The sequence below is a fragment of the Harpia harpyja genome, chromosome 3, assembly GCF_026419915.1.
Source record: "Harpia harpyja isolate bHarHar1 chromosome 3, bHarHar1 primary haplotype, whole genome shotgun sequence".
Taxonomy (NCBI): Eukaryota; Metazoa; Chordata; class Aves; order Accipitriformes; family Accipitridae; genus Harpia; species Harpia harpyja.
The window spans coordinates 20,265,495-20,282,127 of NC_068942.1; the positions used below are offsets into that span (position 1 = coordinate 20,265,495).

At 44.9% G+C, this 16,633-nt stretch overlaps 1 protein-coding gene across 8 annotated transcripts; it reads left to right on the plus strand.

Annotated features, from left to right (window-relative positions):
- The first annotated feature begins 14 nt into the window (after positions 1 to 14).
- CNR1 (cannabinoid receptor 1) lies at positions 15 to 16,239 on the plus strand. 8 transcript variants are annotated; one of them, XM_052781541.1, is made up of 3 exons: positions 49 to 191; positions 7,524 to 7,615; positions 13,171 to 16,239. In XM_052781541.1, the coding sequence occupies exon 3, from the start codon at positions 13,233 to 13,235 to the stop codon at positions 14,652 to 14,654; it is 1,422 nt and encodes a 473-aa protein (XP_052637501.1). In that variant the 5' UTR covers positions 49 to 191; positions 7,524 to 7,615; positions 13,171 to 13,232; the 3' UTR covers positions 14,655 to 16,239. The 8 variants fall into 8 exon arrangements, with proteins under 8 accessions (XP_052637505.1, XP_052637501.1, XP_052637506.1 ...); XM_052781543.1 differs by lacking the exon at positions 49 to 191 and adding an exon at positions 976 to 1,177; XM_052781544.1 differs by lacking the exon at positions 49 to 191 and adding an exon at positions 6,095 to 7,352.
- Positions 16,240 to 16,633: the final 394 nt, after the last annotated feature.

Here is a 16,633-nt window from a genome sequence, read left to right on the forward strand (position 1 = left end):
AAGGGAAGAAGGGGAGGCAGCCGCGGGGGGGGGGGGGGGGAGAAGTCTCCCACCTCCTCCTTCCCCTCGCCGGCACCGCCTCCTCGGCGCTCCCCAGTGCCGGGGTGCCCGGGCGGGGCGGCGCTCCCGCTCCCTGCCGGGGGTCGGCGCGGCCGGAGCAGGCGGGGGACGCGGCCGGTGCCGTGCGGAGGGTAAGGACGCCGCGGGGCGGGGAGGGGGGGGGGGGGTGGTGTGCGGCGGATGCCCCGCCGGCCGGGGGCCGGGTAGCCGTCGTCCCCCTCAAAGTTTGTTGGCGGCGTGGGTGTGTGTGTGGGGGGGGGTGGGTGGTGGTGCGGGGGGTGACACCGCCTGCCCCGACGGCGGAGAGGCGGCTGCCTGCGGGAGCATCCCTCCCCGGGATCCCCGCGCTGCGGGGGGGACAGACGACGGGGACGGGGACGGACGAGGACACCGGGGAGGAGCGCGGATCTCGCCCCTGCCCCGGGCACGGCCCCGCGCCGCCGCCGCCTCGGGCGGCTGGGGAGAGTTGGAGGGTGGCCCGCGGCCACCCGGGAGAAAAAGCCGGTGGCCCGAGGTACGTGGTTTGCTTTCGCGAGCCCGGCCGGAGGACGGGGGGACCCCGGTTGCCGGGGGGGGCCCGGCGGCGGAAGGGCGGGCGGAGGTGCGGAAGGCTGGTGGCGGTTCTGGTGAACACGCGTCTATTCTTCTGTGCGCGGAGCCGGCAGCCGCCCGGGTTCCCGCAGGACCTTCTCTGACATCGGAGGTTTCTCCTCTCGTCCGAACCCAGCGGGGATTGACGGCGGGTGGCGTTCAGGCCGGTTTCCCTGGGCGCTTTTCCTCCCGAAACTCTTGCCGTTGAGGCTGTGACCGAAATAAAAGGCGGTCCGTGGTGGTGTGCGCAGTGATGTTCCGTTAGATGTCACTTAGGCATCCAGCATCTTCAGAATATCCCGGTAGGGTTTTTGGTGGGTTGGTGCGTTTTTGTCTGAAATTCGGAGGTCTAGGGGGAAAACAGCCAGAAAAAGAGTGAGCTTTTTAAACTTCACGCAGTGTTTGTCATGTGAAATCTTCAGCTGTTGAGAAATAATTCTGGGTAACCAGATGGGCTTATTTTAAATGGGCATCTTTTTGTCTCAAAGACGCCTGCAAATCTCCATTGAGAACACCCCTGGATGAGGTATGTACAGAGCCTTTGGTAGGAGAGAGCTCGTTACTGTGATTTCAGTTTGATTAAGTAAAATGGTGTCAGAAGATGAAGTCCATAGTTTTCCTTCTTTCTCTAAAATGATCATCAGTGTTATTCTCTGTGTGGCAGCAAATGTTCATATTAACAGTTTCGGCATATGTTGTCTTCTTTCAGAAGATAAAGGGACATATATAACATAAAGCCAGATAACAAAATACTCCTTCTTGAGTACCTACAAGTTTTTAAAAAAAAAAACAAACGTGGTGTGGCTTTTTTAACCTGTTAAAGGTGTAGTAATGTTTGGGGTTTTGTTATTGTTCCTTAGCTGTATCATCTTGTTTTCTCATTGTTATTGTTCACCTTTTCTTAAAGGAATATTGCATTCTCTGCTGGGGGTGGCATTGCTGTTCACATGTACCAAGATCATGCAAAGAATCCGAGTGATATTTAATATGATATTTAATAACAAAATGTACAACATTGCAGAAATTACATGGGTGTGCTTAATTCTTTTCGGATTACACCTCATATCAACTGCTAGCATGGCTTTTCCCTTCTCAAGAAAGGAAAAAAACCCTGTGACTATAGTAGGAATATTTATCATGCAGGCAGAGTTTATTAAATCAGCCGTAAAAGAAATGAACGTAACATCTTTAAACAGTTTAGAAGATGAATGTGTAATTCCTGATTTGCTTGAGGTTAAAATTAGTTTTGTAGCAGTCAGGAACAGCTTTGCTTTATTATCTGTTGGTCTTTGGAATGAGAGGCAGAACCATTTAAAAAAAAAAAAACATTTTAAAGCAGAATTGATAAAAGCAATAACTGTTTGACTGAGCCAGCAGGCATCTATTGCCAGGGGAAAAAAAAAAGTTGGCTAGGTAAAGAAATCGACTATTTGCTCTGAATTTACCTCGTCAACCATTCGATAACACCTAAGCCCACAGTAATCAAATCAAAATACCTATAAAACTCAATGTGAAGGTGGAAGCAGGTTATAGTGTTGTGGGGATGAGCCGGTGGGCGCCTTTGATCCTGGCTGTTGTTCTTTGGTGAATTATGTTAGCTCAGTTGCATAAAGGACCCCATTAAGGGCTTTCATGCTCTGCTGAAGGAATGGCAGGTCTTAGCCAATGCAAGCCTTTCTTTCCCTTTCTCTGTTCACAGGTTTCTGATTGGGCAACAGAAGTTTAGAAATGAAATAACTTTTTTTTTCTTTTTAAGTCATTTCTGACTTTCAGCCTTTAACGTGGCTATCCCAAAATGCTTGCAGACTGTCATCCTGCTGTGAATTTTGGTGCTGAAAGTGTTACGTGCTAGAGAGGGAGAGCTGGGATGGCTTTCCTTTCTGTTGAGTAGAGGTAGGTGAGGAGATTAAGAGGCAAGGGAGAACCCAAACGCATGTAATCGCTTAGTATTGCCCAGTAATTTTACAAATACATTGCCATTCCTGGTTCTGCAGGTCTCATGCGGTGTCTTCCACTCACCTAGTTTCTCTACTTCTGCACATTTTAAGAGAAATTACTGCAACTTCTCTGACGCAAACTTTGTGACCTCTTACTAGTCATGCCATCGGCTACCTAGGCATCCGCAGAATTAATTTTTCTCGACGGTGATTGCTCTTCCATTTCTTCGCAGATGTCTATATTGGCTTTATCCGAGTCTCCTCCTGAAACAGTAAATGATTTTAGGTATGTTTCCTGCAATTTCCCAAATAGTTTAGGCTGTGTATAATGATGAATGCTCTACAAAACCACACATCAACCACGTAAGTGAGAATTTGGAGATTTTTTTCTTCTCTAGCAGCAAATTTGCACAGTCTGCTGCTGATTTAAAATATGTACTGCGGACGACCCTAACACTGGGATTTGGCCAAGTTCAAAGCAGCTGTGCAGATGGACACAGAAGACAGAAGGCAGAGGGAAATAGACCCTTTTAATCATAACAAGGCTGCTCTTGTTTTCCTATCTATAGTAGAAATGCATGCCAGCCCCTCATACTTAAAAGCAAGCTTGCAAATGTGCCAGAATAGACAGCAACAGCATTTGTTGTTAATGCAAACTTAAAAATGTGACAACCTGTCTTCTCAGTACTGCTCTTTACATCTCCATTTCTAGACTGACGCTGTACTGCTGCAAAAAGTGCACATCCGATCGCTGTCGGTGGGATAAGAATTTCCTCCCCAGAACTCAGGCTCTTTGAAAGTGCAGGGCTTTGTTAATGATTGCTGAAACCAGCCACAACCTGTCCTTTTGAAATGGTTATAATGACTTATAAATCAATTTCTCGTTAGAAAGAACTTTTTTTTTTTCTTTTTCCCGAAGGTGCCATTGTTGCCCATGAAAAATGATTGGGTTTGCAACATAAGGTTGGAGCACATTTTATTCTGCCATTTGTGCCTCATGCAGGGGCATTATGGTGATGCATACACCAAGCCTGGTTCTGCCTCTCTTCAGTAGGAACATCTTTTTTTGATCAAGCTACCCACATCCAAATTACAGATAAAATAGATACTTCACTACTGTGTGTGTTAGTATAATGTCACTCCTTATACTTTGGCTGGACTATTGGTGAAACTGGATGTGCTACACATTTCAGATGTTGTTTTGTTTGTGTAGATAGAGACTAGATGGTATCAAAGAATACCTCATCCTGTGTTAACCAGTTTTATGGCAGTTGTATATTCTTAAGAAAGGCGTGTTTACTCACTACAAAGTACTGAGCAGGAGCAGTTCTGTAGGGATTACTGTCAGTTCCCTTTCAGACCTCACTGGAGTAATTTTCATATTTCTGCATTTTAGGAAACATTTAAAAGTTTGTGCTTCGGGGCTTAGCGGGCTCCCACCTTCCCTTTTTGGTGAATGTGAAACATGCTCTCAGAAACCACTGGTTTTAGTCAGTTCTTTCTCTGTTTTAAACAATGCAGTACTGGAGTCCAGACTACGCGTGTGCCTGGAAATTTAGGTGGCATAGGTTTGGAGCATGTATATAGGTTACCTATATGTATATATACATGCAAAATAATTTTTACAGGATCTTGGTGATAGATGTATTCGGTTTAGATTCTTGCTTTTCCCCTGGAAGGCTGTGTATAAGGGAATTCAAAAAGATACTCAGCAGTCATCTTGCCTATATTTTCTGTACCTACACTTCTAGCTTGTCTTGTCTCCTTGTCCTCTGGTACCAGGAATTTGAGTTTACGCATGACAAACACTACTGCAGTGTTTGTGAGACTTTAGTTGTTTCTCTAGGCATGTGTATGTGTTTGTGTATGTCTATCTGTGAGTTTATGCATAGAAATATATATACACACACACACACAAAGAAAAAGTCATAACTCATCCCTCGGTATCGTTTAACTATTTCTCAAAATCTGGTGTAATTTTGGCTGGAGTCTCTCCGCAATTTGTTGTTCTGGCTACTTGGATATCGGATTCTACTGTAATTCTTTCTCACTTCTCCTCTTGTCTCCCTCTCTTCTTTTTTTAAAAAAGAAAAGCATCTGCATATTTCGAAGACACGCACCATTGCCAAGCAATCTGGTGTAGTGGCTTAATATGCTGGCAAATAATTTCACAAGTTGTTTGTGTGTGTGAAGGCAGTATATTTGAATATCATTATATTCTGAATGTAGCTATGAAGAGTTATCTGAGCTTATTTAAATTTTATGAAAGGCCAGACAGCTCCAGAAATGAAAGAATGTTTTACATTTTTTAATTGGAGTGCATATTTTCATCCTTTGCTAATGCTGATGGTGTGGGACATTGCCTTTACCAAAAGCCTTTCTGTCCTAGCTTCTGAGCACTGCCAGTACGTAGTGGCCTAATAACAATTTTCGGGAGAAGCATACTCCTGAGGACTGAGGTAGAAGGGATGTTGCTTTGCAATGTGTTGCTGACTTTCTGTGCACTAACTTTCAGTCATTGCTTGCAAACCCCTCTTCCCTTTTCCCCTTTTGGTGTGTTTACCCCCTGGATGGGTCACCCACTGGCTCTATTTGAGCCCTTTCTCTTCCTTTCCACCTCTGAGGGCTGTATCCTGTACTTCATTTTCTTTAAGCAGTTTGATTTTTATTAATGTCCCTGGCCACATTTGCTCAGCTGATCTCTCCTGAGTGTCCCCAGCTCAGTCCCATGTGCCAGCGCGTACAGCGCTGTCCTTTTCTGTGACCTTACCGAGGATGGCTTCTCAGAGCCCTGTGCGTCTTCCTTCGCTGTTTGAATACACATCAGAAATGGACTTTCAAAAGAGCAAGTCCTTGCCTGCAGAACAGTGGGTCTGTTCTTTCTTTACAGTGAGATCTGAAAATCCCACTAGCTATATCCTTCAGCTTACGGAGGTGTCTCTGAAGTTTGGATAGCTCGGAAGAGGAGGGAGGTTTTCTCTTGTGAGTTTTCTCCTTCGCCTGATCTGCTTTCCCCATGCCGAACACAAAGGCAATTCTTCTCTTTCCCTAAAATCTGGATGCCTAACTCCTGGTGGCTCCTTCCACTTGGGTCTTCCTCTCTTACCTTTCCCCAGTTTGCTCCCATCTCACCTGGAGACGTCTTATTCCCTGTATGAGGAAAGTAGTTATCTCTCTCCTCCCAATCCCCTTCACACCGATCACTTAACCCGCATTACCTTTTCTCTCAGCATCTCCTTGCTACCTTGCTATCTCACAAAGTCCTTGATTAAAACTTGTTACAGCCACAGTTTGTTGCGGGGGCGGAGGCAGACAGGCACTCTGTGCAGTTTATGAGAGTTCTCCCTGGAGCCCGATGTTTTTGCTACCTTTCTGTCTCTCATCCCTACTCTTCTAATAAAGTTCACTTATATTTTCTGCTGCAAAAAATTCGTGCCTTTTTTTGTTCTGCTCTGGCCATTACATGAAAGCTGTTTTCTTGGAGTGTTTATCTCTTCCCCCCCCCCCCCCCCCAAATGTGTTTTTTCCCCAGTTTCATCCTCTAGACGTTACATTCTTCTGGGGACCTTTAGCGTTTAGCCTCCAGTGGAGCCTGGGTCTTTTATGTCCTGCTCTGCTCTTTCAAATGACTTCTCTCCCTTCAACTACACGTTGTGTGCTAAGCTGCTGTCTCTTCTAGGTACTTCCAGGAGACTGACTGTTCAGTCCCCATCTCTTTTGCACCTGGCTGGGCTTCTCTGTCTCCGTTTAACATTTATGTCAATTCTGCTCAGCAGCAGTAAGCTCCTGCACCTTTTGGCATTAGAGAATCGCTAGAAAAGAGGCTGGAAATGAAGCAATTTCTGTTGGAATATTGAAATCCAAGATAAGCCCTTTTGTGAAAAAGTTTGAGAGTTCAAAATTGACCAGGTTAATGAGTTCTCTTCCATTTTCTTTAAAATGTAAATACCATAACATTGTATCAAACTTTTCGTATTACCTGTTCCTTCTGCTTTATTGGGAAATGGGTCCCTAAACTGGAGCTGATTTTAAGCAAATACCAGGTCACCCTTGCTTCACTGCTTCCCTTTCGTCTGAGCCTTTCATACTTCAGCAAGCCTCTTCATCCTCTCCCAAAACTCTGTCTTTACATGAAATTAAGATGTATAAAGTAAACCGTGAAAGATCTTAAAATCCCGTGTTGTTTTAAGATAGCCACCTCCTCCTTCCTTCCTTTCTCCCAAAAGCCAGGCAGACCAGCTAGCTGTAGTTTCCCATTAACGTGACCCTGATGGTCCCCTTGCTGGTTTGTGACTTCAGTACTGCATCTTGTCTCCGACTTGGTAGGAAATGTTTGTAGGGGGCTGTATTTCACAAGCTGAGGGGTTTCGAGCGAACTCAGGAGCTTTGGGGGTTTTTCACAGGCAGATGGGGCAGCTGTCCCTGCTCTTCCCCCTGCGGCTGGGTGGGATGTGGGAGACACATCCTTGGTTTGCTTAATTCAGAGAAGGGGCTTCAATCTAAGCCTCTCAGTCACAACGCGTGCACCCTGCCTGCTGGAATATCAGTTAGTAGCTTTATTTCTGGATGTTTGACTCTTGATCCCACGTGGAACAACTGGAGCAATTTAGAGACGGGCGGCAGAACAGAGAGGCTGCCAGCACGCTCACCTGGCTTGCAGGAGAGCAAAGTTCGGGTCCTTCACCCGCACCAAACCAGGACTTCAACCTCGCTTTCGAACCTCTCTGATCTTAGACAGACGCATATGCCCCGGCTGTTTGGGAGGTAAGGCACAGCCTTTTTTTCTCTGTGCCTGCAAGTCACCTGTGGTAAAACTGGTACACACATCTTGCCAACAAAACTTTGGAGGGAGGAAATAATGTTATTTCTTTTAAAAACATTGTTGGTCACTGATTAACGCTCTGTTTTCCCCCTTGTTTTGTTTTTGCCGTTCAGATTGTCAGCTGCTGGATGCTGGCGGGTGTCACGTAGGGGCAGTTTGCCCCCAAATTAGAACAATCCAGTCCCTATCCTGCTAGCGTGCAAACGCTATGTTAATTAACATAAATAACTATGTAGCTGTTGTTGCTTGCTAATTAAGGTTCAACTTGCCAAAGATATCATCACGTTACATAAGAACAAAATTTGGTTCAGTACTTGCATGCCCTAGTTTACCCCATAGCCAATAGTGCCTTGCTGTAACTGGAAGACAGCATCCCTCATTTGCTCCTCTCCTAGTGTCTGTGGTCCTTCCCGATCCCTCACGCAGAGAAAATTCCCACTGAAGTGAATGCAAGTTTTCCTGAATTAGGAGTGACAGCGTATTTGCTGTTTATAGCCTAGGAGTAGCACAGTGTTGGAGATGGAGTAGTAAAACAGTAAATAGGATAGGGGTAGCATTGCTTTCACATTCTTCTCAACATGTGTTTTTTCCTTGCTCGGTGTTCCCGAGCCTTCGAGTGCCGTTTCTCAGACTGCACATTTCTTTCTCCAAGGCTTAGAAACCTTGTTCTGTCCTCGAAGCAGTATCGTTCATCGCCATATGGGATAAGGTAATTATTAGCCATATAAATTTTCATTTTATAGGACAGTTCTAATTCCTGGAGGCCAACAGTTACTATGGTAGATCTCATTTCTCTCAGCTGACTACCCAGGAGTATAAATTACTGCTGTTTCTCCTGTGGTAGTACTTTGCAGAGCCAGTTTGGTAGGAGTCCCAGTGTACTGGGCACTATGCGAACTTAGAAGATAAAGCTCTTCTCTGAAGGACTTACAAGCCTTATAACATGTAAGCAAAGAGAATGCATTTACATATTTTTATGCATTCAAAAACTATGTTTCAATTATACCTACTTGTCCTTTAGCCTGTTCTTAATTAGCTGTGGGTATCATAGAAGAAATGTATAGACATGGAGATCAAAATATTTTCTAAAATAGAAGCTAGAAGGGTTTGATTGCAGATTTCCCTTTGTTGTTTTGATTCCTTTTCTTGCCACGTCAACATTTTTGCAGTTATCGGTAGCATCATTGTATTGCTCATAATTACTTTCCAAGGAAGAACGCAAATATTCACTATTTCTATTCAGGCTATTAAAATTGCTCTATCAATCATCCTGGTTGGAAAATGATAATAAATTCGGCCCTTTCTTTAGACAACAATAAAAACTTTCCAGCCCTCCCTCTCCCCCAGAACAACAGGAGAAGGTAGGTAATAGCATTTTAATGAAGTTGCGTTCTTGTTCCTCGAGTGAACTGGTCCTGTGGACCAACGAGAAGTCCAGGGGAGGTATAATTCCCCCTGTTGTCCGAGCCGAGTTAGCAGCCTTTTACGTATCACATATTTTAGATTTTACCTAAGGGGTCTTCATATTCTGATAGCATCCAAGCTTTTTTAAGGCTATATGTAACCACACAGCGGAGGGCAGTACTAAGACTTGCCCCCTCACCTCTTCACTAATTCTTTTGCTTTGAGGGCAGAGCCTTACAAAGTTGTGTCTTCAACCTTCAGCTGATGTTTAACACCTCCTGTGTTTGAACCCCGGTAAAGCAGGTTGGAAGAAAGGGCTAGAGGAGGTTAAATGCAGGTCTCTGCAGACAGCTAAGCGGTGTGTTTGTAAAAGCCACTCCATCTAGTGGCAGTCCCTTTGCACAGCTGGTCCGGCGGTGCCCATCAACAGCTGCCCGCTGATGGGAGAAAAGTCTAAAATGGTGTTCAGCTACAGGTTTTCTGGTTTTGGTCTTCAAGATAAAAGATGCCTGAAATGTTGTATCCATTGTTTAATCCTTACCCGTAATCAGAATTCATTACTTGCTGTGAATTGCTGCATGCAGTCATGGGAATATATCGAAAATTTTGAGTGCCGGCATCAGCGCGGGCTCTTCCTCATCTTTAATCAATGCTTCAGTTCTTTTTAAAGCTGTTTTAAAGTGAGTGAGGTAATAGAGCTCATTTAAGGAAGGGATGAAGTGGAAAGCTTTGGAGGCTCAAAGGCTCTGTTGGAAGAGTGGACTGAAAGGCTCTCCTCCCTCGCTGCCGCCCTTCGCGTAGGGGACCTGGCTGCAGCACACGGCCGTCTCCCCGGCCCCGTCCAGAGAGGAGGGATCTGTGCAGGGGACCCTTGTCCTTGAGGGAGGCTGTGAGAAGCCACAGAGGCTCCCAGGGTATTTCATGTAGAGATGGTCATGGGTCTTGAGCAGGATCGGGTTGGGTTGGGTTGAAGCCAATTGCAAAGAGCAGTGTGGCCACGTGGCGTGGGGTGTCCCGTTTTCGCGGGCATTGCCTGCTCGCCACGCTGGGTTCGGACAGAAGAGCTCAGAGCCAAAATTTGTACGGCACTGGCACGTGCACCTGACCAAACGAAAAGTCCGAGAACTAGACCGCTGGTTCTGCCATTGGCTTTTCAGTCTATGTCAAATCGTGCAACACCTCACACTGTGACCTGGACTCTCCTGACGACTGCAGTGCCAAAAGCCCAGTCTTGTTTTCACTAGACAGCTGTGGAAAACCTCACTGATCGCTTCAGTGCCTTTCAGTATTGTAGCTTATACCGGGACAAGCCGGTATCTAAATTAAAATAAACAAAATTCCAGTAAAGTGCAATTCCAGATAGGGCAAATGGCTGTTTTACTGCAACTTTAATAAAAATCAACTGCTACTTGAATAGGTGCATGCACACATACTGCTGGAAATTTCCAATTATGATATTCCCAGCAGCAAACAAAAACAAAATTAATGTCAGCTGCATCCCCCAAAGCCTAAACTACACCACTAATGAACTCCCAAGTACTCTCAAACAAAACTCTCTTTGCAGAGAAAATAAGGTGGAAATTACTGTAATAATCTCAATGTAAAAATACAGAGGGAAAAAAAATCATTGAAATTCAGAGTAGGACTTGCCTCTCCTGATCCCATTAACTGTGTTGTTAGCATAGCATATGCATGCATAGTGATATTGTCACATAACTCACTGCCACCTTCAAAAGAGCACGCAGGAATTTGTGTTCTTTCATTTGTATTTCAAACAAAGGTAGGGGTTGCATGGCGGCTTGCACCTTATTCTGAGGAAGTCTATACTTAACATGACTCCGGCAGGAACCAGCCACCTCCTAACAATTTGTTTGTCTGTCTAGCAGAAGTGCTCAGTTGCATACAATTTTTGAAGTTTTACTCGAACGTAATCTTGACATGGGGCTGTGGCTTTAATCATTGAAATGGTTGTCTTTCTTCTGTCAGAAATAAGCTGGAATAACAGAGAATACCACAGCCATCTTTACGTGTTTTTAGAACTACTTGATTTATTTAATATTTTTTTGGGTAGTTTTCAAATGAATAACACATTCGTCACTTCTGGTTTTAAATTGGTGTTACAATGCCAAGTTTAAAGTTGCCAGACTTCACCCAAAGCAGATTTGTCAGTTGTCAGCAGGGTCATCTTTGCAACATGTAACATCTGCAAATTCTCCTAGAAACAGCTGTAAAGCACCTTCTGGAAGAAAAGTACCTTACGTATTGGATTATTGCTGTTCATTTTTAATGTGTGCTTCAGTCACATTTCCCTCCCTGACTGCTCACACCCTCAAAATTAAATTCCTTAATACTGTCTGTCTCACTAATAATTATGTTGTTATTTGCTGAGCAAACGATGTCTGCAAAAGCTGACACAGCCAGTGTGTATTGTGTGTTAGACTATCCCGATAAGGCTTGTTCGTACTCATCCTTGTTTGCAGCACTGGAGTTGCAGTGTCTTCTGGACGTCTAGGTTCATATATTCCCTTTAACACTCAATGTCCAGACCTGCTGAATCAAATGCAAAACTTTAAAGAACTGTGGAAAAAGTCGTGAGTGTTCAGATGCTATGTGTAAGTGCAGTATAAATATCTCATCAGCCAAATGATCTCTGCTTGTTTTGGAAATGCGCATGATTCCTTCTGTTTTTAAGTGTTGGTATTGTTGTAGGGAGGAACCCTTTTCTTCTTTCTTTCAGTTTTTATGGGAAAACAGCTGTGGTACCTACTGTGCAAGTTTCCTCTTTAGGAGTTGGGGTGATCAGTACTCTGGGTTTTGGCAGATAATCCTTCGTGGCCTTTCTGGCCGTTTATTGTCAGTTGTGGAAAGTGAACAGGTTAAGTCAGTACAAGCCTATATGTGGCATCTGGGATTTCCTGAGTGTCACAAACAATTTTCTCCATTCTCAAAGCATGAAGAAGCTTGGGTTTGCTCCTGTTGCTGATGTAATCTTCAAGGTGTCCCATAGCAGATGCAGAATAGCTGTAGCATACCAAAGCAGTGATTCTGGGTCTTCTTTACATTCAGACCACTCTCAGCCACTCTGGCAGTGGAAGGGGGCCCTAAAGCAGATGTTCAGTGCATATTCAAGACATGTTATATGGGCAAAGTTATATAAAGGAGCACAGCATAAGAAGAGCTGTAAGACCTGTCTTACATGTTGATGCATGTAAGATGCTCAGATGCTGATGAGGGTGCTCTCTCAAGGGTACCCTGACTGGGAATTGCAGCCTGCAGTTAATCACCATCCATGAGCAAAGGCTGGGCATGATGGGACTCAGAGACCACTGGCTACCCAAGGACCTTCTGCTGGGCTCCCCCTTTCTGAGGGGACAGAATATTTTTGAGGGTGTCCCCAGTGGGACGAGTTACATTTCCATGCTTCTCACATGAGCAGTGGCTCCTGGTCCCTTTTGCCTGGAGTTTTGGCCAGAGCTGCACTCTGACCCAAACTTGGCACCATGTTTTTCTAGGCAAGCATGAACTGCCCTGATTGAGACTTCTGATCTATGCAGAATGGATCACTGGTGCACTCGCTGACTTAGCAGTGCCGGTCACCTTTCCTGAAACTCTGGACAAGGCTGGGTAACAACCCGCCTCCCCCATATAGCCCAAACATCCCATTTACCTTGGTTTGCTTAGCAGAAGGAAGGAGTAGAGTAATGAAGCTATATCTAGATCCCTATATTTGTGGATGAAATACCTTGCTAATAAATTTGCAATAACAAATGCAGGATGTTAGTAGACCTCAGATTGCTGTAACAGGGTAATCTGAATATACAGGCATACGGGGCGAACTGTGAAACTTAAGAGTGCATGGCTCTTTCCCTGTTCTCTCTCTGTTGTCAGGTTTTCAAAACCCTTGGTGCCTTTTGAAAGAAAAGCAATGAAGGTGTTGATTCAGTTTAATGCTGCTCTTGCAGTGGCACTTGGTATTATCTAAATGAAGCAAGCCCAAGGAATATTGGTCAGCAAGGTACTTTGCAATCAGAAGCCAAGTTCAGATCTAGAGAAAAATACCTTTCTGGTGGAGTGGCTCAGAAGGTTTTGATGAGAAATGAAAATTACTTTCCTGTGGAATACTCAGTTCCCTGGGCCTCCGTTTTTCACGTCGCTTCTTAGTGTAACTCAGTTTTAGTGAAATCCAGGTGATTTCTTTCTAAGTGCTCGACTCACCCAGATTCCCACAGATGGCAAGGGCTAGGCCTGCACTGAATACAAGCAAAAGGTTGATTTTGTTTGACACAGTCGAACTAAGTTGTTTGTGGAGTTTGTCTCCCTGTTTATCTTAATGAAGTCTGATCTTTTCCCCTTCTAGGATTTCCTCCAATGCATTTTTCCCTCCCCCAAGTCCTTCTGAAACCAACAAGACTGGGGTTATGAAGTCAATCCTAGATGGCCTCGCAGATACAACTTTCCGAACAATCACGACAGATCTCCTTTACGTGGGCTCCAACGATATCCAGTACGAAGACATGAAAGGCGACATGGCATCCAAGCTGGGATACTACCCCCAGAAGTTCCCTCTCTCTTCCTTCAGGGGTGATCCTTTCCAAGAAAAAATGACTGCGGGAGATGATCCCCTGTTGAGCATTATTCCCTCTGATCAGGTCAACATCACAGAGTTTTACAACAAGTCCCTGTCCACGTTTAAGGATAATGAGGAGAACATACAGTGTGGGGAGAACTTCATGGATATGGAGTGCTTTATGATCCTGAACCCCAGCCAGCAGCTGGCCATCGCTGTGCTGTCGCTCACCCTGGGCACCTTCACCGTCCTGGAGAACCTCCTCGTCCTGTGCGTCATCCTCCACTCCCAAAGCCTCCGGTGTAGACCCTCCTACCATTTCATCGGCAGCCTGGCTGTGGCCGACCTCCTGGGCAGCGTGATTTTTGTCTACAGTTTTGTGGATTTCCATGTTTTCCACCGGAAGGACAGCCCCAACGTCTTCTTGTTCAAACTGGGTGGAGTTACAGCCTCCTTCACCGCCTCCGTAGGTAGCCTTTTCCTCACGGCAATAGACCGGTACATATCTATACACAGGCCACTAGCTTACAAAAGGATTGTTACCCGACCAAAGGCTGTCGTAGCGTTTTGTGTGATGTGGACCATCGCTATTGTAATAGCTGTTCTTCCTCTGCTCGGCTGGAACTGCAAAAAGCTCAATTCTGTTTGTTCGGACATATTCCCTCTCATCGATGAGACGTACCTGATGTTCTGGATCGGGGTCACCAGCGTCCTCTTGCTGTTCATTGTCTATGCCTACATGTACATACTGTGGAAGGCTCACAGCCACGCTGTTCGCATGATTCAGCGGGGCACACAGAAAAGCATAATCATCCAGTCGACGGAGGATGGTAAGGTACAGATCACTAGGCCCGATCAAACTCGAATGGACATCAGGTTAGCCAAAACCTTGGTCCTTATCCTAGTCGTTTTAATCATATGCTGGGGCCCTCTCCTCGCCATCATGGTGTACGATGTCTTTGGGAAAATGAACAAGCTCATCAAGACTGTCTTTGCCTTCTGTAGCATGCTCTGTTTGCTGAATTCAACAGTGAATCCCATCATCTACGCTCTGAGGAGCAAGGACTTGCGACACGCCTTCCGCAGCATGTTCCCCACCTGCGAAGGAACCGCGCAGCCCCTCGATAACAGCATGGAGTCTGACTGCCAGCACAAACACGCCAACAACGCGGGGAACGTGCACAGGGCTGCCGAGAGCTGCATTAAGAGCACAGTTAAGATTGCCAAAGTTACCATGTCTGTCTCCACGGACACGACTGCTGAAGCGTTGTAAGTCACAGACTTCTCAGCGTTGCGAGAAAAGGAGTTAGTTTAAAAAAAAAAAAAAAAAAAAAGAAAAAAAAATCAACAACAGAGAAAACCAAACCCGTGGCTTAACGTGTTTGTACCCTCCTGTAATATTTTTTTGGTTTGTCATTGTAAGCTGAGCAATGATTGTGTTAAGAGCATTACCATCAGCCAGTTCTTCAGGTTTTACAATTAGGGATTCAAGCTAAATTTTCAAAAGTTTTTTTCTCAAACAGTGTTTCCTGAATAATAGTAAGTTTCCTGAAAGAGCACAGAGAAAATACCAGGTTAGCAATGGTTCCTTTTGGGGTTGTGAAGAAAAATTGTGAAACCTAATTGAAAACTAACGCATCCTAAACCAATACCGTGAAATAAGAAAAAAAGCCTTGTAATCATGCTGTTCATTTCAATGTGAAGTGTATTTCACGTCTGTAAGTAATAAGAGTTTTTGATTTTTTCCAAAAGCGGCAGTGCTGAGTTTTAGAGGTTTTGTAAAACGTGTCGTGTCCTGTGAATTGTATGCTGTTTTATTATGTGTTATTGATATTTGTCTGATTAAACAAAGTGATAAGGTAGACTTCCGTGGAAGTAATGTGAAATGTGATATGTAAACCCCATTGAAAACACTTACTGTATTTGAAGAATTCCTATGAGCTATTTTGGAAATTTTACACTTTTAGTGGTCTTCTGTGGACTTAGAGGAGAGGCTTTGTGTTCTACTAAAATTATTTCCCCACTACCTTTATACTTTCACATGCATACGAGAGTAACAGCAACAAAGGAATAGAGGAGGAAAGTAAGAGAGGAATGCATTGGTTCAGACTTTTAAATACCACTGCGTTTATACAGAAGGACGTTTATGGTTGTACAGACTATCGCCCTGCTCTCGGGCGTCGCGTGAATACGAACACTGAAAAGCGAAGGTCCCGGATATTGGCTCCTTTAACAGGCAACTGGTTTGAAGCCACGTGCTGGTGCTGGACCACTGAAGACAGCATGTGTCAGACTCAATGTGCGATGTTATCACTGTGCAGTCAATGTATACTTGAAGTGTGTTGCATTCCTGTATCCCAGGTTTAAGCAGATTCAGAGCCTGAGATGCCAAACTCCCGTCTTCACTAAAAGAGGAGGAAATATTGTCAGACGTAGACATTTTCTTATTGTGTGAGCGTGTATATAAATAAATATCTATGTGTGTGTATGTGTGTGTGCGTGTGTGTGTGTGTGTGTAAGTATACTAATCAGTGTGAGTCATGGTAGCATAACTAAGATAGGACACTATGACCAAATGTAAACTGTATTTCTTGTTGCACGCTTTGCACACGAATTTTGTTTCTAAAATTGAGTTCTTCCAACTGATTACTCATGAAAGTACCGTATTAAGAACATCCGCATCCACTCTGAGAGGTGTATCCACGTACTAGAGAAAGCAACCTTTCAGTTGTACTTGAGCATAAGGGGAACAAGAGGCAGAGCGTGGCATGAGCCCGCACTGACAACTGCAGTGGCTGTCAATGGTGTTCCTGAAAACAGAGAAAGCCAGAAATAAATGATAATCTGTTTTAAGGCCATCAGTATTCAAATCTGATTGCTTGAAATGAGGTTGAGTCTCACTGTGAAACCAGAATACAGATGACAAGGTTTGACACTATCAGCTTTGAGGAAGAGGTTATTGAAGGAAAATGGTGACTGTTCCGTGGCGGGATTGTTTCTGCAGCCTGGGACTTTCACAAGGAGCATGTTACTGGATAGTCTTTGAGGCATGGATATTCTGTAATTCTGTTCCGCAGCAGAAGGTCTGGGGTCCTCTCCCCTGCTGCCTTGCTTTTTTGGGCCATTTCCTCACCCTTCTTCTGGCTGATTTCTGCCAAAAAACACCTGCCAAGGCGGCTTAGCCTGTTAGCTGCCCGATGCTTGCCGCGAGAGGGGTGACCCCCTCTGTGGCACTGGGCGAGTGGAGCCAGA